At 45.6% G+C, this 27,883-nt stretch overlaps 1 protein-coding gene across 1 annotated transcript; it reads left to right on the top strand.

Moving 5' to 3' along the window:
• The first annotated feature begins 41 nt into the window (after positions 1-41).
• LOC308626800 (uncharacterized protein) lies at positions 42-27,883 on the top strand. The gene is made up of 4 exons (XM_081252262.1): positions 42-297; positions 16,051-16,116; positions 24,528-24,600; positions 24,823-27,883. The coding sequence occupies exons 2-4, from the start codon at positions 16,110-16,112 to the stop codon at positions 25,247-25,249; spliced, it is 507 nt and encodes a 168-aa protein (XP_081108388.1). The 5' UTR covers positions 42-297; positions 16,051-16,109; the 3' UTR covers positions 25,250-27,883.

Here is a 27,883-nt window from a genome sequence, read left to right as displayed (position 1 = left end):
ACCGAGCGCGGCGGCTAGAGCGGAACCTGGCGGACTGCCTTCGAGAGTGGACGCGTGGAGGCGAGCAGAGCGTGCGCAGACTGGAGGCTGCGGGCCTGGACGCCCTCTTTAATGCTGGCCGGGACGATTTGGTGTTCCAGAATCTCGGAAGTAGCTGCGGTCAGCGCCATGTTAAGTCGGGGCAAAAGGGACGGAGTGATTTGGGCGTTGGGCCCCGAAGCAAATTCCCAAAGCGGCGTTGGAAGTGCAGAGGGCGTTTAGATATGCAAAGGGACGGTCCACCTTACAGATGACGAGGTAAACGCAAGTCGAAGCTTTCGGGTGCCAATTTCCCCGCGATCGGAAAGTTGGTAGTGCCCTGGGAGAGCTCTGGAGAGCGCGAGCATCTCGGTTGCTGGTCTGCACCTCTTGTGGGGGGTGCTGTCTTTCGGTTTTAAACGCGCGTTTCCGTGGCTCAGCGATTCCGCCTCCTGGGGTCTAGCGGCGTTGCGGTGTGTGTGCCCGGGGAGGATGCCCTGGGGTCGTCCGTGCCGGGCGCGTGGGAGTGGAGGTGCGGGTCGGCCAGATGCCGAGTCGCTGGGGGGCGCCGTGCGGCCCCGGGCTGCGCGGCTCAGAGCAACGAGGTCATGCCTGACCGACGGGGACCTCGAGATGGAAGTAGAAAGGACAGATGTGTTCGTGCGCTCATAAAAATAATGTGAAAGGACAGAAAATAGCAGTGGCTGCCTCGTGAGAGAGAGCAGAAGTCAAGGGAGTGAGGAAGACATCTTTCGCTCTGTACTCCTTTGTGTAACTTAAACGACATCATTTGTAATTTTTACCTTTTTCTCTTAAGATAAAAAAATGTATCGATTCTTTCTCTGAGACTGTTTTTCAGTATTGTTTCGTGGGGGACTGAGGTTACTGCATTTGCTCTCAGAACCAGGGCCTAGCCTGGCATCAGGAGTTTTTGGAGGGCCTGTGTTAGTCTACACAAGGCCGACCTGCGGCTGAACCAGGATGACGTTGAGCCGAAGGAACAGCCCAGGCTTCTTGGGTGACAGGCTTCCAGACCTCGGGGACATTGAGCCAACTCAGGCCAAAGGCCCATTTCAACTTAGTCTTAAAAAAGCGCATCTCTCCTGTCCGTCTCAGATTCAGGACACAGGAAAGGCCAGAATTTAAAATTCCTCTGAAGAAATTTGGTTTAGGGGGAAAAGAAGCGAATCACAGCACCCTAGCAGACTCTTTGGGTGTTGGGGACAGTAGGTGCCTGGCTAATCAGGCCTTTCTGTTCAAATGGAAGCCCTGTTCTCGGGATCACAGCTGGTGTAGCCCCAGCAGCAGCTCAGCTTTACAAGAACTGGCAGCTACTCTCTGGTTGAAACCTTATCCTCTCTGCCCCTCCCCATCACCTCAGGCACATTCACTGGGTCAGTAGGGTCCTTGCTTCACAGAGGTTCCCTTAAAGGCTGGGCTTAACTCACTCATGGTTTGGCTTCGGTGTCCAGCAGGCCGCAGTGGCTCTCCAGGTATGTAGATACGAGAGCAGACATAGTCTCCTCAGTGGACAGAACTGAAGGCCGTTCTCATAGCTCTGGCCAACACTCACTCTGATCTTTTGGCCCTTGAATTGCCACCAGTGGTCTAGCTGTCTGGTCTGTCAATTTGAAGAGTGCTGACTGACAGATTAAAGACATTACTCTTTGGGGCTGCAGACTGTAAAAACAAATTGTGGCTGCCTATCAGACTGTCTAGGTCAGTCGCATAGATGCCCATCTTTGATGAAAACAAACAGAATTAAGCTATCAAGCCTGCCTCTCCCTGATCACTGACTACCACCTGCAGTAGTCATCACAATGGAAATTCCAATGTATCCCCCATCATGGACTGGCAGAAGTGGAGGATATTACGCTCCTGATATAGAAGCCAGCAGGTAACTTGGAGGTGGCAAACCTTATGCCTAGTCTACTGAGGGAGCCTGGTACCTCCTGCCAAATGTTGGCCCCTTGGTTTTGTGTTAAAGGAGGACCCATTACTTGGGGGCGTTGATCTCCCTACTCCTGGAAAACTGTATCTGTCCTTTGACCCCTTCTCAGGGCTACCAGTGATGTCTCACCACTGCTGACACGTTTTCAGAACGTGTTCTTTCACCTGATCAGCTAATTCTGGACACAGTGACTTGGCCCTTGAAATGAAACGAAACTAAGCTCTCATCATGTTTTTGATTGGCCCATTTGCCCCCTAACAGTGGTCCATCTTTTGTAACAAAGTCTATACAACAATGACTTACAGTCAAGGTAATCAAGGGACCTGCCAAACTCCATCATTTCCTGTTGTACTCACCTGAGTTGGGCTGTTTGGTTACTGTATTAATTTCCCATTACTGCTGTAACTAATTACTGCAAATTAGTGGCTTAAAACAACACAAATTTAACAGTTCTGGAGGTTAGAAGTCCAAAATGGGTCTCATTGGGCTAAAATCAATGTACTGGCAGAATGGATTCCTTCTGAAGGCTCTCGGGGAGAATCCGTTTCCTAGTCTTTTCCAGCATTCCTTGGCTCATGGCCTCTTCATCCATCTTCAAAGCCAGCAGTGCCCCGCTGAGTCTTTCTCACCATGCTGTATCTCTGTTACTGTCTAGTACCTCCATCTTTCGCTTATAAGGATCCTTGTGATTAAATTGTACCCACCTGGATAATCCAGAGTACTCTCACTATTTAAAGGTTCATAATTTAATCACGTATGAAGAGTCACTTTTGCCATATACGTTCCAGAGAATAGGAAGTGGACATAGTTGGAGGCCACTATTCTGCCTACCCCAGTTACCGAACTCTGCTGTTCCTAAATAGGGATCATCTCCATTTGCCTGATTCCTGGATAATGTTCAAGAAAAAGTGGTAGGGAGATATGTGAGATTATACAGACTATTTTAAAAATTTAGGTCTCCACCTTGACCATTCCTGGGCATGGTGCTTCCTTGTTTCACCCTCGAGCAACAACAGGCAAGCCTGAGTGTTATCCCTGGCAGGTGGCTCTCCAGAAAGAATCATAAGGGATGAAAATAAAATTTAATTCTGGTTCGTTCAGCTGAATTTTCTTGTTGCAGTGACATAGTCTTGAATCATGAGAATAATAATCACTTGGCTGGGTACACTGCTTTCTGATTTCCCTTTCACTGGTCCACATAGGGCAAAGTGGGAGATACAGTGAGTCTCTGAAATTTTTGGAAAAATGCCTTTGTCCCAATCCACACCTTCATGTGAAAAGTCTGGGCATGAATTTGGGTTAATTGTTGAAAAGGTAAAGTTGTAACTTCTGAATACACTGATTGTGTAGCAGTGAAGAGAGAGCAACAACATTGGTGATTTGGAGCAGGGTGACCCTTAGACCCTGCGGGTACAGGGAGTTCATGGGGCAGCCAGTGATCTTTTTGCCCCCTCATCCAGCACTGATTCAACAGCTGTAGCTGGCAATCTGACCTGCAGGCAAACTTGTCATGCTCACCCATATCCTATAAAAACAAAAAACTTGACTCCCAGATTCCAGTCCAAGGTGTAAGGAGCTTCAAGTTATCTCTCCCAGCCTCACAACAAGAAAAAAGCTGAAGAAGCTGGAAATCAACAGCTCTTCTCAGATCTAGCAGATAATTGACCCCAAAATTGTAGAGACAGACAAATACAGGGAATCAAAACTTACCAGAGCAGAAGCCACTACTGGAGCCAGTACCAGGATATTAAAACTTACACCTTAATTGGAAGATGGCCAGAGGCTCAGTGTGGACAAGATTGAAAGTTAAAAACTCCAGGGGGTGCCAGTCTTAGAGGGGTCCTCACACTTTTGTTAATTTTACTCCCAGCAACCAAACACCCCCTTGTGCTCCTGGTAGGGGCAGGAGAAAAGTAAACATTTTGAATATACCCAGAGTATTCTGTTCTTCTTCACAAAAGTCTGCCCTCAAGGGAAACTATTCCACCAGAACCTAACCTACTGGGGTTTTATTGGAGCCTACCTGACAGAGGGGAAGGAGAGAACCCAACTTCAGCCTCCTCCAGCCTGCCTGCCACACATGGGAAGGGCAATACCCAACTCCAGTCTTCTCTAGCCTTCCTGTCTCACCTGAGGTGGGGGAGCTTGGAATAGAACAATCTGAGAAGCACTGTAAAGGTCACAGCCCAGGAGTACAGACTAAATAAATACTGAGACCTAATCATAAGTGGATAGACTGCTTCCCCAGCCCCACACATTAACAATACACCAATAGGGACGTTGTATAATAAGAGGGGGTTACAGCTGCAAGAACTGCAGAGCTCAGACCTTACTTAAGAAGTAGTCTCTTGGGCTTCCCTGGTGGCACAGTGGTTGAGAGTCTGCCTGCCGATGCAGGGGACATGGGTTCATGCCCCAGTCCGGGAAGATCCCACATGCCGCGCAGCGGCTGGGCCCGTGAGCCATGGCCGCTGAGCCTGCGCGTCTGGAGCCTGTGCTCTGCAACGGGAGAGGCCACAACAGTGAGAAGCCCGCGTAACTGCAAAAAAAAAAAAAGGAAGTAGTCTCTAGGGAAACCCAAGGACAACAGGGGAGACAAAAACAAATACACCAAAGAGGAAATTTTAGCCTCTATCATCACCTACACCTATAGTAGACAATAAGCAACCTACCTCCTAGCCAGATAAGCATGAAACCTCACACTAAAAGCCTATTTACCTCAATTCCTTTTACTCAATGCATCATGTTCCACTTTCAACCAGAAGTCTACAAGGAAGACTAAAAGACAAAAACACAGTTTGAAGAGAGTAAGCATCAGAATCGGGCTCACACATGGCAGAGATTTTGGAATTATAAGGGACCTCATGGAAAAAGTGGACAACATGCAATAACAAATGGGTAATATAAACAGAGAAATGGAAATTCTAAGGAAGAATCAAAATGAAGTGCTGGAGATAAAAAACATTAACAGAAATCAAGAATGCCTTTGATGGGCTCATCAACAGACTGTACACATCCAAGGAGAGAATCAGTGAGCTTGAAAAAATATGCCAACAGAAACTTCCAATGCAGAAATGCAAAGAGAAAAGAAGTTTTAAATGAAAGAGAATATCAAAGAATTTTGATGGACTAACATGTAAAGGGAATACCAACAAGAGGAAAAAGAGAAAAAAACAAAAAAAAACATTTGAAATAATAATGGCCAAGAATTTTCCAAAATAATGACACCAAACCACAGGAATCTCAAAGAACACCAAGCAGGATAAGTACCAAAAAAATTACAACTAGATGTATCATATATGCAGAAAACAGAACAATAAGAGAAAATCCTCAGGTGAGTAAGAGGAAAAAATACAAAAACCAAAAACACCTCACCTACTGAGGATCAGCATAAGAATTACATCAGGTTTCTCTTCAAAAACCACACAAGGAAGAAGAGAGTGGAGTGAAATATTTAAAGTGTTGAAAGAAAAAAAAAACCACCGAACTAGAATTCCATACCCTGCAAGGTTATTTCTTCAAAAGTGAAGGAGAAATAAAGACTTTTTCAGACAAACAAAAATTGAGAGAATTTGTTGCCAGTCATCCTGCCTTGCAAGAAATGTTAAAACAAATTCTTTAGAGAGAAAGAAAAGGATAAAGGTTAGAAACTCTGATCTACATGAAGAGTTAGAGAAGGAATAAGTGAAGGTGAAACAAAAACCTTTATTTTTCTATTCTTCAAAGAGGTAACATTTTGTTCAAAATAAGAGCAACAATGTAGTCAGTAATTATAGCTGTAATAAGAGCTAGGAAGAAGGAATTGGGAATATTCTGTTATAAGATTCTTGTGTTACCATGAAGCAGTACAGTGTTATTTGAAAATGAACTTGGATTAGTTGTAAATGGTTGTTGCAAACTATAGGGCAACCATTACAAAAAAAATTTTTTAAGTATAATTGATATGCTAAGAGAGGAGAAAAATGGAATCTTATAAAATGCTCTATTAAAATAAAAAAGGCAGGGGCTTCCCTGGTGGCGCAGTGGTTGAGGGTCTGCCTGCCGATGCAGGGGACTTCGGTTCGTGCCCCGGTTTGGGAGGATCCTACATGCCGCGGAGCGGCTGGGCCCATGAGCCATGGCCCCTGAGCCTGTGTGTCCGGAGCCTGTGCTCCGCAACAGGAGAGGCCACAACAGTGAGAGGCCCGCGTACCAATCAATCAATCAATCAATCAATCAATCAATAAAGCAGAAAAGAATATGATAAGTGAGGAAAAAATAAGGGTGATGCATAGAAAACAGTAACAAATATGGTAGATATTTGCCTAACTATATCAATAATCACTTTGTTAATGGTCTAACTACATCAATTAAAAGACAGAGACTGTCCTTGTGAATTAAAAACAAAACAAAACAAACAAAAAACCATGAAGCAGTACAGAAAACCAGAAAAACCCAAGACCTGACTCTATGTCAACTACAAGAAACCTTTCAATATAAAGACACAGATATATTAATGGTAAACGAATGGAGAAAGTTATACTATGCTAACACTAATCAAAAGGAAGTGAGAGAAGTTACATAAATTTCAGACAAAGCAGACTTCAGAGCAAGGCAAATTATCAGAGATAATGAGAGGCATTACACGCTGCTAAAGGATTCAAAGCTCCAAGAAGATATAGCAATCCTTAACGTATATACACTAACAACACAGCATCAAAATATGTGAGGGAAAAACTGATAGAACTGCAAGGACAAATAGATTAATCCAGTATTATATTTGGAGATTTCAACACTGCATATCAGTAATGGGCAGATCCAGGAAGGACATAGTTGAACTGAACAGCATCATCAATCAACTGGACTTAGTAGACATTTACAGACTACATCATCCAATCAGGGCAGAAATCACATTCTTCTCAAGTTTGTCTGGAACATTCACCAAGATATGCCACATTCTAGGCAATAAAACAGTCGAACACATTTAAAAGAAAGTAAATCATACAAAATATGTTCTCAGACCACAGTGGAATTAAACTAGAAATTTTCCAACAGATAGTTGGAAAATCCCCCAAACACTTGGAGATTAAACAACACAATTCTAAATAACAAGCAAAACAATTTCTAAATAACAAATAGGTCAAAGAAGAACTCTCTCAAGAGAAATTTTTAAATATTTCAAATTAAATGAAAATGAAAGTACAACTTAAAAGAGGAGATATGTGTCTACATATAGCTGATTTGCTTCGCTGTACAGCAGAAACTAACACAACATTGTAAAGCAACTATACCCCAATTAAATATATATATTACATATATATAAAAGTATGCTGTTTCTCAGCTGCTGAACCTGATATAAAAATTAACAACAACAACAAAAAATTTGTGAGATGCGGTGAAAGCAGTGCTTAGAAGGAAATTTATAGTATTGAATGAATATATTAGAAAAGAACAAAGATCCAAAATCATTAAGATACCACCTTAGGCAACTAGAAAATGAAGAGCAAACAATAAATGCTGCAGAGGTTGTGGAGAAAAGGGAACCCTCTTGCACTGTTGGTGGGAATGTAAATTGATACAGCCACTATGGAGAACAGTATGGAGGTTCCTTAAAAAACTAAAAATAGAATTACCATATGACCCAGCAGTCCCACTACTGGGCATATACGCTGAGAAAACCATAATTCAAAAAGAGTCATGTACCACAATGTTCACTGCAGCTCTATTTACAGTAGCCAGGACATGGAACCAACCTAAGTGTCCATTGACAGATGAATGGATAAAGAAGATGTCGTACATATATACAATGGAATATTACTCAGCCATAAAAAGGAACGAAATTGGGTCATTTGTAGAGACATGGATGGACCTAGAGTCTGTCGTACAGAGTGAAGTAAGTCAGAAAGAGAAAAACAAATATTGTATATTAACACATATATGTAGAATCTAGAAAAATGATACAGATGAACTTATTTCCAGGGAAGGAATAGGGACGTAGACATAGACAATGTGGACACGGTGGGGAAGGGGAGGGTGGGACAAATTGGGAGATGAGGATTGACATATATACACTACCATGTGTAAAATAGATAGCTAGTGGGAACCTGCTGTATAGCACAGGGAACTCAGTTGGTGACCTAGCTGGGGGGGATGGGGGGGTGGGAGGGAGGCCCAAGAGGGAGGGGATATATGTGTACATATAGTTGATTCACTTCGTTGTACAGCAGAAACTAACAGAACATTGTAAAGCAACTATACCCCAATAAAATTTTTTTTTAAAAATATTTTCATGGGTATATACATATGTAAAATTCAACAAATTGTAGGTTTAACCTAAGTTCAGTATCTGTGTATCACTTATAAGTCAACACAGAAGTAGAAAAAAAAAACCTGACAAACTGTAAGAGCTTTTAACTTTCTTGACAAAAAAATAATAGCTTTCAAAAACAGAATTAAGCTTATGAATTTATAAGCCAACTTACAGTTGGGTGTAAAAATGAACCCATAATTTACATACTAATGAATCTGGTGTTTCATTAGTAAATTCGCACACTGCTTGGCTTAAGGCCATTGGAGAATATCTAAACGCATTCAGCATGGATGGGAAACGCACGCTGTCTGAAAGGAAGCAGTGGCTCTTGCAGATGTGGGCCAAACACACACAAAGGCAGAGCCATCCCGTCACTAACTGGTCATTTCTACAACATGAGGCAACTGGATGCCGATACCTAGATTAGATTAGACTGGGCCGAGGAAACCATGCCTCAGGTGATTAATATCTGACAGTCTAAGAAAGTAAAAAAAAAAAATACTGCAGGATGAAAACTAAGTTATTTTGAAGGCTATAAAGGGAGAAATTAAAATTCACTCATGTATAAGACTTGCAAAGTGAGAGGGGTGACTGAGAAAAAATACTTTCCCTTCTGAGGAAAAGTTTAATGAGAGAATCTGGAAGACAGAAAGAAATCGGAGACACCTCGAGGAAGGAGACATTTATCTTTGTCTACTCTTTGTCACTGAGACCAGGGGTCATAGCCAACTCCATGTTTACCCACAGGGTGGTTTCAGCGTGGCTATAATCTCACAAAGAATCATAGGCCATCAACATCAGATGTTGTATGTAGGTCCCACCACCCTGGTAAAATCAGTGGTTGAGTTTACCTCTATGCATCATCCCCACCAAGGAATTATTCATTTGAGAAAACAAGCCAAATGCTGCTTTTACAGAAGACACTCCCCATAAGTGGTCATCAGGAAGCTGTTCTACCAGGAAGGCAGGACAGTGGACAAGATGCCATTGTTCCCCACAGAGCCTGTGACTTTATGGGAGAGGCCAAGCCATGTGCACACAGCAACCGCAACACAGGCAGTGGGAACAGAGGCCTCGGGGGCACCCAAGACAGCAAAGACTCCTGGATGGTCCTGAGGCTGTGTGACCCTAGAGTGGGGAGGGTAAGAGTTGGCCTCAAGAATGGTCAACTGCACTTGAGGTCAGACATGGCCTTAAGCAAGGTAGGAAATGCCAGACAGGTAGGAAATACCTACTCTAGTGCTCAGAGCTGAGGCAGGAGAGCTCCCACTCTATGAGTAATGCACCCTCCCTCCAAGGAAGAGTTCCAGTTTTAAAGATAATCTAAAGATCGCCTCCTTATTCTGCAGAGATGCTTATTGTATTAGTGCAGTCGTCTGCTCTAGAAGGCCACTCCCATCATAACTAGTGAACACAATATGTTATCTCTGATCAATTCAATGAAAACACATTTTTCAGGAGCCAATTTCCCAAATACACCAAGCTTTAACATTCACCAACATCACTGACTTACCAAAATCTTACTATTAATAATACATACAGGACTTCCCTGGTGGCGCAGTGGTTGAGAGTCCGCCTGCCGATGCAGGGGACACGGGTTCGTGCCCCGGTCCGGGAAGATCCCACATGCCGCGGAGCGGCTGGGCCTGTGAGCCATGGCCGCTGAGCCTGCGTATCCGGAGCCTGTGCTCCACAATGGGAGAGGCCACAACAGTGAGAGGCCTGCGTACCGCAAAAAAAAAAAAAAAAAAATACATACATACATTTTGGGACTTCCCTGGTGGTCCAGTGGTTAAGATTCCACGCTTCCTAATGCAGGGGGCCTGGGTTGGATCCCTGGTCAGGGAACTAGATCCTGCATGCCGCAACTAAAGATCCCACATGCTGCAACGAAGATCTCGCATTCCGCAACGAAGACCCAGTGCAGCCAAGTAAATAAATATTTTTATAAAAAAACATACATTTTAAGGCAATTCATATTTGGATGGGATGGTTTTTAACATTATTTGAGGATAGCTAGGAAGTTTTAGTTGAAGAGATTCTGTTTAATTTTAATGGAACCATTAAAAAGATTGTTACCTGTTTACTGTCAGGGTGGTTTAGTATTCTAATGAATATAATATTTACTTACAAGCGTATACTTTGTCATTTGTATCCCAAATCTAATTATAAATTGAGGTGGAAAATGAGATAAAATCACAGAAGTAACCCAAATCAGGAAAACATTGATCTAACTGTTAAAACAGAATCAGGAAAGTACTGGGAAAATACTGCTGTAACAGAGAGGAAAGTGTCCCCATTCCAGAGAAATTCCTGTGAATGTCCAAGAGTTAAGGAAAACAAGAAACTCCGAGTGACCAGAGACACTGAGGGAGAATCCAGAGACTACAAAACCAGGCAACACAGGATTCAGATAAATTCCAGATACCATGGCAACACAGACTCCTTAGTCTTAAAGGGAAGCCACAGGTAAATGGTATTTCACTGAGTTCAAGAATTACTGATGTATATTCCACTTCTACTAGTGATTCTTAACTATTCTTTTTATAAAAGCCGTTTTGGGAATGTACACATGCCACTTCCCACCTCGAACCTCCTCTAGCCCAGGCCTACCCAGTCTCTGAGAAAAGCCCAGCCATCCTACAAGAAGCACAGAAGCTTTTCTTTAAGTGACAATAGGTGATGAAATATAGGTGAGAAAAATTTAGAAATAAGTAAATCAATTCCTGTAAGAAAAAATGTACAAATTGTGTCAAATGCCCTCCAGAAACGAAAATATGCCAATTTGCTATACCATGAATGGAGAGACAATATATTTAAAAAATTTGTAGGTGAGAATAATAATAAATAAAATTTAAATATACATCAGTGAAAATTTTTAATTTGGTGGCATATGTTCCTACATATCAATTGCAAGCTGAGGAAGAAAATGGGGCAAAAATCACAAAATAACAGGAAAAACAAAGCCAAGAAGACAAATGACCCATCTGTTAGATCAGGCAGGGTAAGGAAGCTACCCTGGAACGGACTTGGCCTGACACAGGAATTTCCATCATAGGTGGCCGGAAGTACAAAAGACCCTGGAAACTCCGAGGGGCCAGGGAAGTGGCGGGAGGATTCCTATCTTTAAGGAAGTGGGCAACAGACTCTGCTGGGGCCCGGGGGAGGGGCCATGCAGGCCGGCACCCGCCTCAGCCCGAGCCCTGCTGCACGGACCCTCGCGGTGCGGCGTCAGCGCGGGGAAGGGCTGCCGCCCCGAGCCCGGGACAACGGCGGACCCCCGCTGCGGGGCCCAGGTGCCAGCCCGAAGCCGCCCCCGGGGCGCCCACACGGCGGACCCTGCAGATCCTCCGCCCTCCGCGCCGCCAGCTCTCCACCCCTTGGGACCCGGGACGGGGACTGAGCCAAGCGCGGCAGGGGAGCCGCCTCCGCAGCGGGAACGGCCCCAGCCAACCTCAGCACCTAGGCCGACGGCAATTGTCCGCCTCCCGTTGCTGGGCAGGATGCTGTCTCCCGGCAACACAGAGGCGCGGAATTGGCCAACAAACGGACAAGAATTTTAGCCAATGGCGTCTTGCGCCAGTGGGCCGTGGGCGCCCTGGCCAATGGAAAACGTGAGCGGTCAGTTACTAAGCTGAAACCGGTCTCTACGTAGCGCACCTGCGGAGGATGGAACCCAGAAGGCACTAGCTGAGCATTGATAAAGGGAAAGAAAATATTCTCTGTGAGCCAGATTTTAAAGTTTTGCTAAACCCACTAGGCTTTCAGTGTTGTTCAGCCTCGCTCATGTACTGCTGTCGATCTGGCAGCCGCTCTGCCCCAGGCCACCCCCATGCAGACCCGGGTTTATCCCCGAAGAGCCCCGAGGACCGGGATGCCAAGGGATCCCTGCACAGAGAAGGCAGGAGCAGCGACCTCCCAGGAACACTGAAATCAGTGCTCTTATTTATTTCTGCTTTAATTTTACTTTTAATTATGTTCTTGGGAAAGAAGTGCTGCATTCCCACGGGCTGGCATTTAAGTGGGTGGTCGGTAAGCTCAGTGACAGAAACCTGGCTGTTTGTGATGAGATTCCTTGGGCTCACAGGATGGGGACAGGGGTGTCAGAGAGGCGAGCTCTATTAGCCAGTGATGAGTCTGGTTTGAAATAGTGGAAAGATAAGAGGAAGAGTAACTCATCTGAGTATACATTTTGGACAGCTGTGACTAGGGAACTTTTTATATATCCAATAATAAAACAAAATAAACAAGGTTGGGCTTAAAACATTTAAAATTGAATACGAAGATAAGGGCATGGACTTCACTGTGTTTCAAATGAATAGTACAGTCACACAGGAGAAAAAAGAACCAGTCCAAGTAGATTGAAATATCAATACAATACTTTTGTTATATGTGCTTAGGCCAAAGACAGAAATAACTGCAAAGAATTCTGAAAGCTACTAGTAGGTTGTTTTTTGCAGTAGTATGGTGTAGAATTCTAGAATTATTTTTGTATTATGTAACTGAATACATGATTAAATAACTAAGCAGTGATTAGTAGTATTGGGACCTACGGTTTTCCCCACTGGAGAAAGGAGATACAGACACTGAGGAGGGAAGGGGAGAGCAGTTGCAAGGGGTTAGATTACAATTAGTTAGAGCAGGGATTCATAATGGTCACATATACGGAGTTATGTGTGTCTATTTCCTAGCTCTGTCCATTAAAACGGCCTAGCTCTAATGATACCTCAGTAGCAACGAGCACACCAGCCTCCATATTGAGATTGATGAATCCCATTCGCCCGATAGGAACCAGCCTCCCTTGGAGAGGAGTTGGCTGAAGCAGGGAACACACAAGACTGACATGAGGGCAGGGTCAGCGCAGCACAGCTGCCCGACAGGGTGGCCACACCCCTCAGAGATGTTTTTCTGTGGTCTTTGCTCTGCGGTCCTCAACCAGTCACTGCCTCTCTGGGCCCTACTTCCTCCCTAAGAGAACAAAGGATTGTATCCTGGCAGCCTGGGGTCTCTTTTGCCCCCTTTGCTCCCGTACCTACCTGTGACCCTGTGGTCTTTCTCCAGCACCGGTCTGAACAGTGGAAGGGGGGTGTAAACAAGCTGTGAAGCCACAAGCTGAGTCCTCACCCTCGTTCTGAGGCGTCTAAATGGCCCTTCTGCTCTCGTTTCACGGGAGCTGCAGCCTGAGGGTCTCAGCACTGCGCTGGGGCTGGGCAAGAAGGGGAAGCCTCTCCAGACTCGGCGCACGGCTCGGGGTGGGAGAGATGGCACGGGGGGTGGGGTCCGCAAGATGTTGCACGCGGGGCCCCCGCGTGTGTGCTAGAGGGACTGGCGGTGGCAGCTTCGTGGGCTAGTGCTGGCCTCCAGTCCTTCACGTGTGGCGACCACAGCCTGCAGGTCTCACTGTGAGGGCTCGTCTTCCGACTTCTAACCCACTGCAGGTTGGGGGCCACGCCCACCTGGAGCCCGAGCTGAATCGCTGTGAACGCCCAGACCACGCACTGGAGGCCCTGCTCCGCGATAGCAGAGGCAAAGGGACAGGAGGCCCTTGCCTCCCAGCCCCCCAAGCCTGTGCGAGCAGACGGCAGGGACTCCATTCCCTTCTTCAACCCCGGAGTGCAGCCGGGGCTGGTGGCGGGCGCCAGCAGGGGCAGCCATCTCGTGACCCCTGTGCTGAGCTGCTTCCCCGAGGGAGAAGCAGTGCAGGCAGTGCCACAGTCACTGCCTCCTGTGGCTTGCCCGTGGCCTTCAGCCTCTGCCTCAGCGAGCACAGCTGGGGCTGAGTGGCAAGCCCACGGGCATCCCTGGCAGGAGGACACTTGCCCCTGGGGGCCCAGGAGGCCTCAGCAGCAGGGCCCCCTGCCCAGCCAGAGGTCCCCTGACAGCCCACGGCAGTCCCGTGGATGAGGAGGCGGTTCTGACCCTCTCAAGGGACCAGCAGCCACCCCGACCCCCGCCCTGGTGCTGGCTGTCATGTAGCCCTACAGCCTCGGGCTTGGGTAGCAGTCGGCCCTGCAGCCGGGTTCCTCCTGCCCGTTCAGTGTCAGCCCTCACTGGGGCTTCAACACAGACTCGTTTCTTAAGAACGTTTAGAACGTGAGCACACAGAGCAAGGTCTGGACGGTAAGCTCTTGTGGATGTGATTAGATGCATATAGACGTGCTGTTTGACGTAGACAGGCTAGTGGCCCCCAGGAGAGTCAGGCTCAGGGTACCAGCTCCTGCATTTCAGCAGCAGCTCTTCTCCTTCTCCCACACTTCAGTGAAAAGTAGGGGCAGGAAGTGAGGTGGGACCTGCAGCCCATCTGCTGCAATTGTGGTACTGTCCGCTCTTAAATCTGGTGCTGGGGAGAAGCAGGAGGGGAGGAAGCACCCGCCAGAAAATCCTGGAGCCACAGGGAGCTCGACGTGGGGACGAGCAGACCCTGGGCTGGTGGCATGTGGGAACTTCAGCTGAGGCAGGGTCAGTGTCCAGGCAGCCAGGGAGCCCTGGCCATTCCCCTTCGGGCCCCCCCCAGTCGTCTCCTGCTTTCTGACCCTGACCCTCCCCTCCATCGGAACAGATGTCACTGCTTATATGTCAGTCCCACGGGGCTCGGGGCTGGGAAGTGCCGAGCCTCCCTCATGGCCAGATGCCAACTTGGAGAGGCCAAGGGCAGGAAAGGCTGGCGTCGGTGCCCGAGAGCTTGCTCACGTCACACTGGAGAACGTCCAGGAGGATGGGAGACGGATACAAAATGGAAATTTCAAACATGAAAAGCATTTTATAGGAAATGTTCACAGCACGGAAAAAGCAGTTTAACTCAGGACAAAGTGACTTTGGCTCTGACTCTGACAATGAGTGAGCAAAGCACGTGTGACACCTCGCCCACCTGTGCCCACCTGCGCCCCAGGTTGTTCTCACCTGAGTGCCCTGGGGAAAAAATTCCCTCTGGGTTTACATTTCGTCTTCAGAAAGCCACCTCTCATCTTCCGGAACTTTTTTGGAACTGAGGGTTTTTCTCGCCCTCCGGAGGTCCCACGTTCTTTGTTTCGCAGATTTTCTTCTCTATCTCTTTGATGTCACTTAAGAAGAAGGATATCATGAAGGAGGGATTAGTGATCACTAAACCCTAGGGATGATCCCTCTAGCAGGAAACTGGCACATGGTTCTAACCGGTTCTATTATTAGTGCTGTTCAATATGAATTACTAAAATTTAAAACAATATTATATCAAAAGCTGATTTTAGAATAATTCTACTACAGCTCAAACTGTAGAGAACCAGGCAAGTGGAACAAAAGTATAAATGTATTTCTTGCTTCCTGTTGACTTACATTGCCGTTTCAAGGGAAAATGAGTGTATTCACATGCCTTGCCATATAGAGGAAGAAAACATACTTTAAATTCTAATTCAGAGGCTGTTGTCCTGCAGCTCTTCACATACTATAGAACAATATCTCCTCTTTGGCAAGTAAGGTAAAGAGGCTAATTTGTGACTGGATATTTGTGGCCAACACAAAGTCAGGCGATACATCACTGCACAGGGGTGGGAGGTGGGCATCTGCTGTTGCCCCGAAGAGATCGAACCCAACCAAGAGCGAGGTCAAATCAATGACCTTGACACACCTGCATAGTCGTAGTGCTCCTGACCAATTCATCATCCAACTTTATGAAACTGTTATACGATTACCAGCTTATCAACTGCATAGCAGAATTTCTTTGTCCCATTTTTGTGGTAAGAATTAAGGGAACGGTCATAAAGGGTCTAACTGGATAAGTATATTTATTTATTATTTGTTTTATTTATTTTGGCAGGTGGACTCTTCGTTCCTCAGGGCTCACCAATGGGAGTGGCTGTAGTCTGATGCTGCTAGATGGCAGGTATTCTTTGCTTCCTTCCTGAGTTCCTTCAGGGCTCACCAGCTCACCTTTGGAGGGCTGCAATTGCTATTGACTATGACATCACTTATTTACTGATATGGCAGGCAATATTTTATTTCTCAAGTAAAAATAATGTTAATAAAGTGGCTTATAGGAAAGGGAGTCTTGTAAGTTTGGTGGAGCGCTCTTCTCAGATCTTGGAGTCAGGTGAACGTTAAGCAATTGGAAAAAGCATTTTCCTTCAATATAAATGATGATATCAGTTTCAAAACCAGAACACTGGGCTTCGAGCCGGTACTAAAATTGCTGAACCTTAGATTCACACAATAAACCAGGATTCCAAAAGGGGGCAGGAAGGGTCCCAGGCAGTAGGTAGCTCCCCCTGGACTTTAGCAGAATCAAAGGCAAGTTGCCTCTGGAAGACAATGTTCCCCAATTCATTCAGTCAGGATTCCTCCAGCTTAAAATTAAACACATATTATTGACAGCTCACAAAGATCACCAAACCCACATGGAAACGAAGCCATTATGAAGGAAAAGATCACCCAAATGATAAGCAACAGATTTAGGCCCAAAATACATCAGATATTAGAATGATCAGATACAGACTATAAAAGGATTAGATGAAATGTTTAAATAAATAAATTAGGGAATCACAAAAGTAAATAAGCAAAAAGAGACTATAAAAATGACCAGGCAGGGCTTCCCTGGTGGCGCAGTGGTTGAGAGTCCGCCTGCCGATGCAGGGGACACGGGTTCGTGCCCCGGTCCGGGAGGATCCCACACGCCACGGAGCGGCTGGGCCCGTGAGCCGTGGCCGCTGAGCCTGCGCGTCCGGAGCCTGTGCTCCGCAACGGGAGAGGCCACAGCAGTGAGAGGCCCGCGAACCGCAAAAAAAAAAAAAAAAAAAAAAAATGACCAGGCAGACTTTTAAAGTTTACTTTTATTTATCTTAAATATGCATATGGAAAATTCACCATTGTTGATGTTAAGTGCTGAGCATATTGACAAACGCATAGTCATGTAACCACCACAACCAAGACACAAACGCTGCCATCATCCTCCTCAAATTCTTTCCTGCTACCCCTTTGAAGTCACCCATTCCTTCCTCACCTCCAAACCCTGGTTATGACTGATCTGTTCTCTCTCTGTATAATCAATGCCATTCCCAGGATGTCGGGTAAGTGGAATCAGTCACACAGTAGGCAGCATTTGAGTCTGGCTTCTCTCACCCAGCGTAAGGCGTGAGACCAAGCTCTGTGGCCAGGTGGTTCCATAGCCTGCTCCCCTGTGTTGCTGAGCAGCATCCCAGTGTGGGTGCTACAGTGCATCGATCTGTTTGTTATAGTACATTTATCCACCCTCCAGCTGGGCATGTGGGTTGTATCCAGTCTTTGGTGAATATGTAAAACGTGCTATGAACATTGCAATGAAAGTTTTTCCTTTTTTTTTTCTTTTTTTTTTTTTCTTGCGGTACATGGGCCTCTCACTGTTGTGGCCTCTCCCGTTGCGGAGCACAGACTCCGGACGCACAGGCTCAGCGGCCATGGCTCACAGGCCCAGCCGCTCCGCGGCATGTGGGATCTTCTCAGACTGGGGCACGAACCCATGTCCCCTGCATCAGCAGGCAGACTCTCAACCACTGCGCCACCAGGGAAGCCCTGCAATGCAAGTTTTTACGTGAAAATGTTTTCCTTTCTCTTGGGCATAAATTGGCAATATGGTAAATGTACGTGTAACTTTAAAGAACTGCCAAATTGCTTTCCAGAATGCATTGTCTTGCATTCCCACCAGCAATGTATGCGCTCCAGTGGTTCCACATCCACACCAGTGCTTAACAGTGTCAGTTCTTTTTACATTTGTTTGTTGTTAACCTAATAGATGTGTAGTGATATCTCATTGTGGTATTAATTCCCTAATAATTAATGATGTTGATCATATTTTCATGTGCTTATTTAACATCTACTTATTTTCTTTGAAGTGTTCAACTATTTTGCCCATTTAAAACTTGGGTTGTTGTGTCCCTATTTGTACGTTTTGAGAGTTCTCTATGTATTTTGGATATAAGTTCTTTCTTAGATATGTGACTTGTGAATATTCTCTCCCACTCTTGGCTTCTTTTTAATTTTCTTAACAGATGTTTCAGTTGAGCTGACTTCAAACCCATCAACCCTAGTCTCTTCTGCTGCCAACTCCATTCAATGAGTTCATAACCTCATCGTATGTTTACTTTTACAATACCCATTAAACATTTTTTTAAATTTATTTTTGGCTGCGTTGGGTCTTCATTGCTGCACGCGGGCTTTCTCTACTTGTGGCGAGCGGGGGCTACTCTTTGTTGCACTGCGCAGGCTTCTCATTGTGGTGGCTTCTCTTGTTGCGGAGCACAGGCTCTAGGTGCATGGGCTTCAGTAGTTGTGGCACGCAGGCTCAGTAGTTGTGGCTTGCAGGCTTAGTTGCTCCACAGCATGTGGGATCTTCCCGGACCAGGGCTTGAACCCATGTCTCCTGCATTGGCAGGTGGATTCTTAACCACTGCACCACCAGGGAAGCCCCAGAATACCCATTTTTAATACAGTTTGTTACAGTTCTATATCTTTCCATTCATTATGTCTACTTTTTCCTCTATCTTCTACTTATTCATCATAGTTACTTCAAGGTCCTCATCTGACAAGTCCAGTATCTGAATCATCTGTAGGTCTGTTTCTATTGACCATTTTTTCTTTTGGTCATCAGTTACATTTTCCTGATTTTTTTGCACAACTAGCTGTCTTTTATGTTTAATGTTGTATAAATAAGAAACGTACAGTCCCTCCAGATGATACTGTCTTAGATCAGAGAGGATTACTCCTTTCCTATTTCAGGAAAATAGTATAGGGACTGTGCACTTCAATCCAGTAAGAGAGTGAGTTGTGTTGGGGCTGAAGGTCTATCACTGAGGCACAACTTACACACAATAAAATGCATGTTGTATAGTTTAATGAGCTATGATAAATATACACCTGTCTCTAACACCCCAATCAAGAGGTAAACTTTTCCCCAATCCCTCAAACTGTTCCCATTTGAATTTGTCAAAAATTTTTTGCATATACGGAGATAATTTTTCCCTTTTGTTAACGTGAATTACACTGATTGGTCTTCAAGTATTCATTAAAATTTGCATTCCTGGGATAAATGCTACTTGGTCATGATGTATTAACCATTTTTACATATTGCTAATATTTGCTTGATGTTAATATTTTGTTTAGGATTTCTGCATCTATTGAATTCGCCTGTCATTTTCCTTTCTTATAATATCCTTGTTAGGTTTTTTTTTTTTTTTTGCGGTACGCGGGCCTCTCACTGCTGTGGCCTCTCCCGTCGCGGAGCACAGGCTCCAGACGCGCAGGCTCAGCAGCCATGGCTCACGGGCCCAGCCGCTCCGCGGCATGTGGGATCTTCCCGGACCGGGGCACGAACCTGTGTCCCCTGCATCGGCAGGCAGACTCTCAACCACTGCGCCACCAGGGAAGACCATCCTGGCTGCTTTTAATACAGATGTTAGACTTGGAGCTGCAGCAACCATCTTGAGCCATGAGGCAATATGTGTGAGCACAGAAAACCATCTTGTGAAGTACAGCAGAGTGGAACCCTAGAAATAGCCGTAAATCTCTTATGACACCAGTGAAGTGCTGTGTCAGCCCAGGGCTGTCTACTTCCAGGTGTCTTATAGGAGAAAATTAAATGGCCTTATTATTAAAGCTAGTATTATTTAGGTTTTCTGTTACTTATAAATGAAAGCATTATTTATTTATTTATTTATTTATTTATTTATTTATTTATTTATTTGGCTGCGTTGGGTCTTCGTTTCTGCACGTGCGCTTTCTCTAGTTGTGGCGAGCGGGGGCTACTCTTCGTTGCGGTGTGCAGGCTTCTCATTGTGGTGGCTTCTCTTGTTGCGGAGCTTGGGCTCTAGGTGTGCGGGCTTCAGTAGTTGTGGCACGTGGGCTTCTAGAGTCCCGGCTCAGTAGCTGTGATGCACGGGCTTAGTTGCTCCACGGCATGTGGGATCTTCCCGGACCAGGGATCGAAACTGTGTACCCTGTATCGGCAGGCGGACTCTCAACCACTGCGCCACCAGGGAAGCCCGGAAATGATTTTTTTTAAAGAACCAAATGGGAACTCTAGAATGAAAAATAGCTGATATAAAATATTTATTGAATGGACTTATCAGCAGATTTGACATTATAAAGAAAAGGATTCATGACCTTGAAAACTGGTTAATAAAAACTACACAATCTAAAGTATAAAAAATTGGAAAAAAATTGTAGAGCATCAGTGACCTGTAGGACAATATCAAAAAGTCTTAAATACCTGTAATTGGAGGATCATAAAAGAGGAAAGAAAATAGGGCAGAAAAAATATTTGAGCAAATAATGGCTGAAAATGTTCCAAATTTGATGAAAAACACCATTCCACAGACACAAGAAGCTCAGAGTATCCCATGCAGGATACACATAAAGAAAACCACAGCAAGGCCCATCACAGCCAAACTGCTGAAAACCAAAGATAAAGAGAAAATCTTTAAATCAGCCAAAGAATAAAAGACACATGACAGGGACTTCCCTGGTGGAGCAGTGGTTAAGAATCCGCCTGCCAATGCAGGGGACACGGGTTCGATCCCTGGTCTGGGAAGATCCCACATGCTGCAGGGCAACTAAGCCTGTGTGCCACAACTACTGAGCCTGCGCTCTAGAGCCCGTGAGCCACAACTACTGAGCCAGCGTGCCAAAACTACTGAAGCCTGTGTGCCTAGAGCCCGTGCTCCCCAACAAGAGAAGCCACCACAATGAGAAGCCCACGCACCGCAATGAAGAGTAGCCCCCGCTCGCTGCAACTAGAGGAAGCCTGTGCGCAGCAACGAAGACCCAACGCAGCCGAAAAATAAATAAATAAATATATCAAAGAAAATAAATTAGACTGTGGTTGCACAAGTAGATGATTGCAGAACCCTCTAAACTTACTAAAAAATATTAAATTGTTCACTTTAAATGGGTGAATTGTATGAAACCACAATTGAGGAATAAATAAATAAGTTACTCACCTGGGACTTGGTCATTTTTTGCTACTCTTGGGAAAGGGCCAGCAAATCTAGGCTCTGCCCTAACATGTGAATCTTCTGGACTCTGTTATAACGCTGAAGTTAGAGGGCTCTCGTCAGGTTTCTTCACCAAGGATGAATCCTTGATCCTGGGCGTCCTCCATCTCACATAAGCCGATTAGTTCATGGAAACTGGAATCTGTTGAATCAGTAGCAAATTAAATTCTCTTTCGTTGAGGCATATTCTTTAGCATCTAAATCTCCCTATCTTGCTGGAAACTGACCTTCATTTAAAGCCTGGACTGGGTTTTCTATAGACTCTAAGCAGAGCTAACAAGGACTGGAGTATGCAGAGGGTACCCCACAGCATTAATGGCAGGGCTTTTTTTTTTTTTTTTTTTAATTTTTGGCTGCGTCGGGTCTTCGTTGCTGAGAGCAGGCTTTCTCTAGTTGCGTCGAGCGGCGGCTACTCTTCGTTGTGGTGCACGGGCTTCTCATTGCGGTGGCTTCTCTTGTTGCAGAGCATGGGCTCTAGGCGCGTCGGCTTCAGTAGTTGTGGCATGCGGGCTCAGTAGTTGTGGCACATGGGCTTAGTTGCTCCACAGCCTGTGGGATCTTCCTGGACCAGGGCTCGAACCCGTGTCCCCTGCACTGGCAGGCGGATTCTTAACCACTGCACCACCAGGGAGGTCCCAGTAGCAGTGTTTAACCCAAGAGCTCTGCAAAAACTCCAAAAAGCCCTGTGAATTCCATGATCATCTGTGAGACTTAACAGGTCCTCTACAAATATCTCAAGACCCCTTGGTACAAAACATTTAATTAGGTGCTTGGGAGTGAATGTGTTTCAGGCAAAGAACATGAGATATGGAGTAAAACAAATAAGGTTCCTTCTGAGCTTTGTCTCTTGCTGGCCATGTGACTTTAAGCAAGGCACTTCACTTCACTGAGCCTGGTGTGTTTTGTTTTGTTTTAAATGGTGATGGAAACACAGACCACATGGGATGCTTATAAGAATTAAAGGTGATATGGACACGAAAGTGCCTACTAAGGACCCTTAAGATAAGAAGTGGAAACAGAATGATTATGAGAAGGGTTTCTGGAGCTTGAATGTGTACCTCAGAATCTTGTCTTTGCCTTGGAGTCCCCATCAATTCTTAAGCTTGAAGGGGCCCACATTCCCTTCTTTCTGTGCTGGAGAGGATTCGGGCCCTCTGGCCTGGCCTATCCTTACGTGGGAACAAGAGAAGAAGCACGGTCCAAACACAGGACTGCATGTGGGTGGAGGGAGGGGTGAGTGCAAGTGTGCATGGTCTCTGAAAGGCTGCCTCTGAATTCCAGAACCCTTGTCTCACACAAGCTTCCACAGCACAGCACTCTGGAAGGTCGGAAGAATGTGATTTTCTTCACAAGGGTGGGTGGCCTGGAAAACTGGGCATTATTCCATCATTCTCTCTGAAAGTAAGTAAGTGAGGGAGAGAGACAAAGAATGTGTGCGTGTGTGTAACACATAGCAAATGGGAAAGGAGAACATCAATTTCACTTTTAAAGGCATGAATAAAAGAGGAAATTGAATCCAACAATTCATTAAGTGAATAATTTGCATCAGTTTCTCCTCAAAATACAACAGAGTTCATTTTAACCTCATAATGTTCTTGGGTGTTCTAAATTAGTTAATATGTGTAAAAAGCTTAGAACTGAGACTGGCACACAAACATTTTATAAATGCTAGTTAGTGTTCTTATTATTGCATGATATGATTATAGAGAAATCAGAATATACATGTAAGCTAAATAAAGAAACAATTACCCATAATCCCGCTACTTCAAGGTAAGTAGTTTCTCCAAGGGTGGTAGAAACAAAAACGTGATCTTATAGTCTTTCTAACTTTGTGAACTGGCTTTAATGCTATATAGTGAAGACATATTTTTATATACATATTTTTTTTCAGACCAGTAAATATACTCATAGACCTGTTGTTTTGGCCTATCAGAGGCCACCCAATCAGTGTCAGTCACTAACCCCCAAATGATACCTAACCCCTCACCCTGAGCCCCTGCCATGCATTATTACCTCCCCAGGTCCCCCAGCCATCGACTCCCAGAAGGTGTCCTTAAACATGAGCTGCCGAGGCCCTTCAATGATTCACGCCCACAGGCTCCCCTCACCCCTTTCTCCATAGTCCATTCACTAGCCCCCCGACCAACCAACATGCGATATCCAGGTGTCCCATGTCTCCAATCACTGATTCGAGGCCACCCAATCATTACCCTCAAAGACCCCTCACTCAATCCCACCGCCTGGGCAAACATTCCTAAGGCCCTCAACACTTACTCCACCAAGGCTGCCCCCAACCAGCCCTGCGACTCCCACTCAGACCCACGTGGCCCATCCCGGCCCTCCCACAGCCCTACCTCGTACACCAACAACTCCCATCACCGACTCTCAAAATCATCCACCTCCACAGGCTTCCTCATGTTTTTGTAAAAATTATTTATTTATTTGTTTGTTATTATTTTATTTTATTTTATTTGTTTATTTATTTATTTTTGGCTGTGTTGGGTCTCCGTTTCTGTGCGAGGGCTTTCTCTAGTTGCGGCAGGCAGGGGCCACTCTTCGTCGCGGTGCGCGGGCCTCTCATTATCGCAGCCTCTCTTGTCGCGGAGCACAGGCTCCAGACGCGCAGGCTCAGTAGTTGTGGCTCACGGGCCCAGTTGCTCCGCGGCATGTGGGATCCTCCCAGACCAGGGCTCGAACCTGTGTCCCCTGCACTAGCAGGCAGACCCTCAACCACTGAGCCACCAGGGAAGCCCTGTTATTATTATTATTATTATTATTATTATTATTATTATTATTATTATTATTATTTGGCTGCGTCAGGTCTTAGTTGCAGCACGCGGGATCTTTCACTGTGGCGCTTGGGCTTCTCTCCAGGTGTGGCGCGTGTCAGTTTTCTCCCTCTAGTTGTGGCGTGTGGGCTTAGTTGCCTCACGGCATGTGGGATCTTAGTTCCCCGACCAGGGATAAGATAAGCTTCCTCCACGAGCCTATAATTTACACACACCGCACTCCCCTGCCCCATCACTGACCCCCACAGGGCCCCCAACCCACTCGTCCCTACGGCACAGTAATAAGCTACTGAGAAAAATTCTCCCTCCAGCAATGAGATCCGGCCTCCCCATTGACAGAACTCTCACAAACCCCAGCCATCCCCAAACCATACAGAACCCCAATCATTCACCCCACAAACATTAAACGTCATGGTTCCTCCAAACAGCAAGTTCGTCGCCCTCTGCCGACCCCAGCAGGCACCTAGTTTCTGCTCTCCACACAGGCCGCCGTCACCGACCTCCGGAAGGCACCCCAGGTCCAGGTGCCGCATCACTGACGCCTTCAGACCGACTCAGGTAACCTTCCAAGCACCAGTGCTGCGCACCCCACATCATTTATCACTACAGCTGTCCAGTCACTGTCTGCGGACCCACGGATCCCCACACACCGGCCCTCGCACGTCCGCAATCACTTAAAACCCCTTCCCCACGCCAGCTCGCCCCAATCACCCACCCCCGCAGCCCCGGTACTCGCCTCCCCAAGCCCGCACGGCGCCCGACGCAGCTGTCACACTCCAGGCCCACGACCTGCGATCCCAAGGCCCGAATCACCCAATCTCCGCAGTCCTCGGCCACTCACCCCAAGAACCCCCGGTTCCGACCCTCATTGGCCTCCTCACTCGGCCGCACGGCTGTGCTGCGGGCCCACAGCGGGACCCCAGCAAACGCGGACGCCGCCCCCCAACACCTGACCTCTCCCCCGGGTCGCGACGCTGACGCCGCAGGGCCGCGCAAGTGTCCGCGCAGAACTACATTTCCCGTACCGCTGCTCTCTCTAGAACTACATTTCCCAGAGGGCTCCGCGGCGCATCTGGCCGGGAGCTCCCACCGCCTCCTCTGCTCGGGTAGGCAGGCGGGCTGCGAGGATGGGTGTCCGGACCCGGCGACAGCCCGTCTGACCACCCTGGCGTCAGACGCCGGAGGCTTTGAGGCGGAGGTGAGCTGAAGCCCAGAGAGTGAACGTGGTGGGGGGAAACTAAGAGGAAACACCCTCTTAAGTGTATTGTTGCAAGAAGTTTAGATCGCATAGTGCAAAGTGGAGTATCCCACTACTTTAACAGTAAAACGTGGAAATAAATGAATTAGGCAGTAAAGACATTGGGAAGAAACAAAATAGACGTCTGGGAAGCAGAAGAAATAAATGTGTGAAAGATCCATTACCCCATCTGCAGACAGTTTTCCCTATATTTACATCTTATATTACTGGGGTATATTCGTTACAACTGATGCACTAATATGGATACATTATGATTATTATTAAAGTCCATAGTTTACACCAGGATGCACTTTTCGTGTCCTACATTCCCCGAGTTTTGACAAAATTGTATCCACCATTACAGTATCATGATTAGTTTTACTGCCCTAAAAATCTCCCATGCTCCACCTATTTGCACCTCTCTCCATAACTAGAACCGCCCCCCCAAATCTCAGCAACCACTGATCTTTTTACTGTCTCCACAGTTTCACCTTTTCTAGAGTGTCATATAGTTGAAATCATATAGTTGAAATCATATGGTAGCCTTTTCACATTGGCTCCTTTCACTTAGCAATGTGCTTTCAAGATTCCTCCATGTCGTTTTACAGCTCATTTTTAAATTTCTGAATAATATTCCATTATATGGATGCACACAGTTTGTTTATATATTTACCAGTTGAAGGACATCTCGATTGCTTTCAAGTTTCAGTACTCATGAAAAAAGCTGCTATAAATATTCGTGTGTAGGTTTTCATGTGGATATGAAATATTCATGAAATTTCATTTGGACATATTTATTTGGATAAATACCAAGGGGCACGATTTCTAGATTACATGGTAAGAGCATGTTTAATTTTGTTAAAACACATGCCAAACTGTCTTCCAAAGTGGCTGTACCATTTTGCATCCCCACCAGCAATGAGTGAGAGTTCCTGTTGCTCCTCATCCTCGCCAGCATTTGGTGTTCTCAGTGTTTTGGATTCTAGCCATTCTATATGTACCTGTTGGTATCTCATTGTTGTTTTCATTTGCACTTCCTTAGTGACGTATGATACTGAGCAGCTTTTCATATGCTTATTTGCCATCTCTATATCATCTTTGGTGAGGTGTCTGTTCAGGTCTCTTGCCCATTTTTAAACTGGGTTGAGCATTAGAGAAACAGAGAAACAGAACCAATAAGATATATCTAGAGCTATCTCTCTGTACATATTTTTGTTTGTTATTGGGTCATTTGACGAAATTTGAACATGGATGATAGATTAACAGAATTGTATCACTATTAAAAGTTGATAACTGTAAGGGGATTATGTAAGAAAATATTTTCTTAGGAAATACACATTGAAGTATTTAAGGGTAAAGGTACATTTATGCAATTCTCAAATAACATCACACACACATACACATATGGGAGAGAGACAGAGAATACATAACACAATAACGCAAAAGTGAGGGTGAATTGTTTACAATAGGTGAATCTGGGTAAAGGATATTCAGATGCTCTATGTACTGTTCTCACTCCTACAACTTTTCTGTAATTTTGAAATTATTTCCAAACAAAATGGTTTTTTTCCCCAAAAAAGAAAAAAGTTGGTCAAAACAAATGCATATCATTGAGAAAAACCAGAACACTGGGCACAAAATCAAAATCTAATGGCTTGCAGGAAGAAAAAGGTCACATACAAACGATTAGGAATCAGAAAAGCTTCCTGCTGCAAGCAAGAAGATCATGGAGCAATGCATTCAAACTCATAAGAAGATGTGCTTACGGAATCACAGTGTATCAGTGCTGAATATTGCCCTGACCACAGTGACAAGGTACTACTTTGGAAGCATGAGGACGTGGGAAGAGTGTGCACTTGTGGAAGGCAACCCCTCACCCCGACAACAAACCTACGGCTGGTGCCTCATCACAGAAGCAGGATGGACAGCAGAGGTAAAGCGCATTGTCCCATAACTGACATGGTGATCTCCTCCATAAACCAATGTGCACGATGTGTCTTTGTCAGCTTGGGCTGCTGTATCGAAATGCCATAGAATGAGTGGCTTAGACAACAAAACTGATCTTCTCACTGTTCTGGAGGCTCGGAGTCTCAGATCAGGGTTCCGGCCAGGGTGGTTGGGTCCTGGTTGGCAGGTGGCTGCCTTCTCGCTGTGTCTTCACAGGGCAGAGAGAGAGCTCAAGCCCTCCAGTGCCTCTTCTTAGAAGGGCACAAATCCCATCATGAGGGCCCCACCTTTGTGATCTCATACCACCTTACCTCCAAAGGCCCTGCCTCAAATACCATCGCTTTGGGGCTTAGGGCTTCAACACATGAATTTGGGTGGGGGGGCATAGACATTCAGTGCATAACAGCATGCATATGTTTGATGAACATAAAAACTTAAAGCCGCGGTGATAGTTCTTGTCTTGTTTAAATTTTCTAACTAAAGGGGTTTTAAATGGGTTAGGTTTCTTCACTGAGTTTGACATCGGATGAGCACCAAACGCCAGACTGGGAGCAGATTTAGGGAGCTCCTTTCTATCCCAAGGATTTTTTTTCCTAAAGAAAGAATTGGAATTGAATTTTACCACATACTTCTTCTATTTCTTATTTTTAAATCTAT

Source organism: Mesoplodon bidens (assembly GCF_964165515.1).
Source record: "Mesoplodon bidens genome assembly, chromosome: 13".
NCBI lineage: Eukaryota > Metazoa > Chordata > Mammalia > Artiodactyla > Ziphiidae > Mesoplodon > Mesoplodon bidens.
The sequence above is the reverse complement of the archived record's forward strand: the minus strand, read 5'-3'. Positions and strand labels throughout refer to the sequence as shown.

Excerpts from the sequence above, each read along its gene's own strand:
- LOC308626800 (XM_081252262.1), top strand. Across the intron at positions 24,601-24,822 it reads ACGCCTTCAGACCGACTCAG|GCCCACGACCTGCGATCCCA; the intron begins GTAACCTTCCAA and ends GTCACACTCCAG.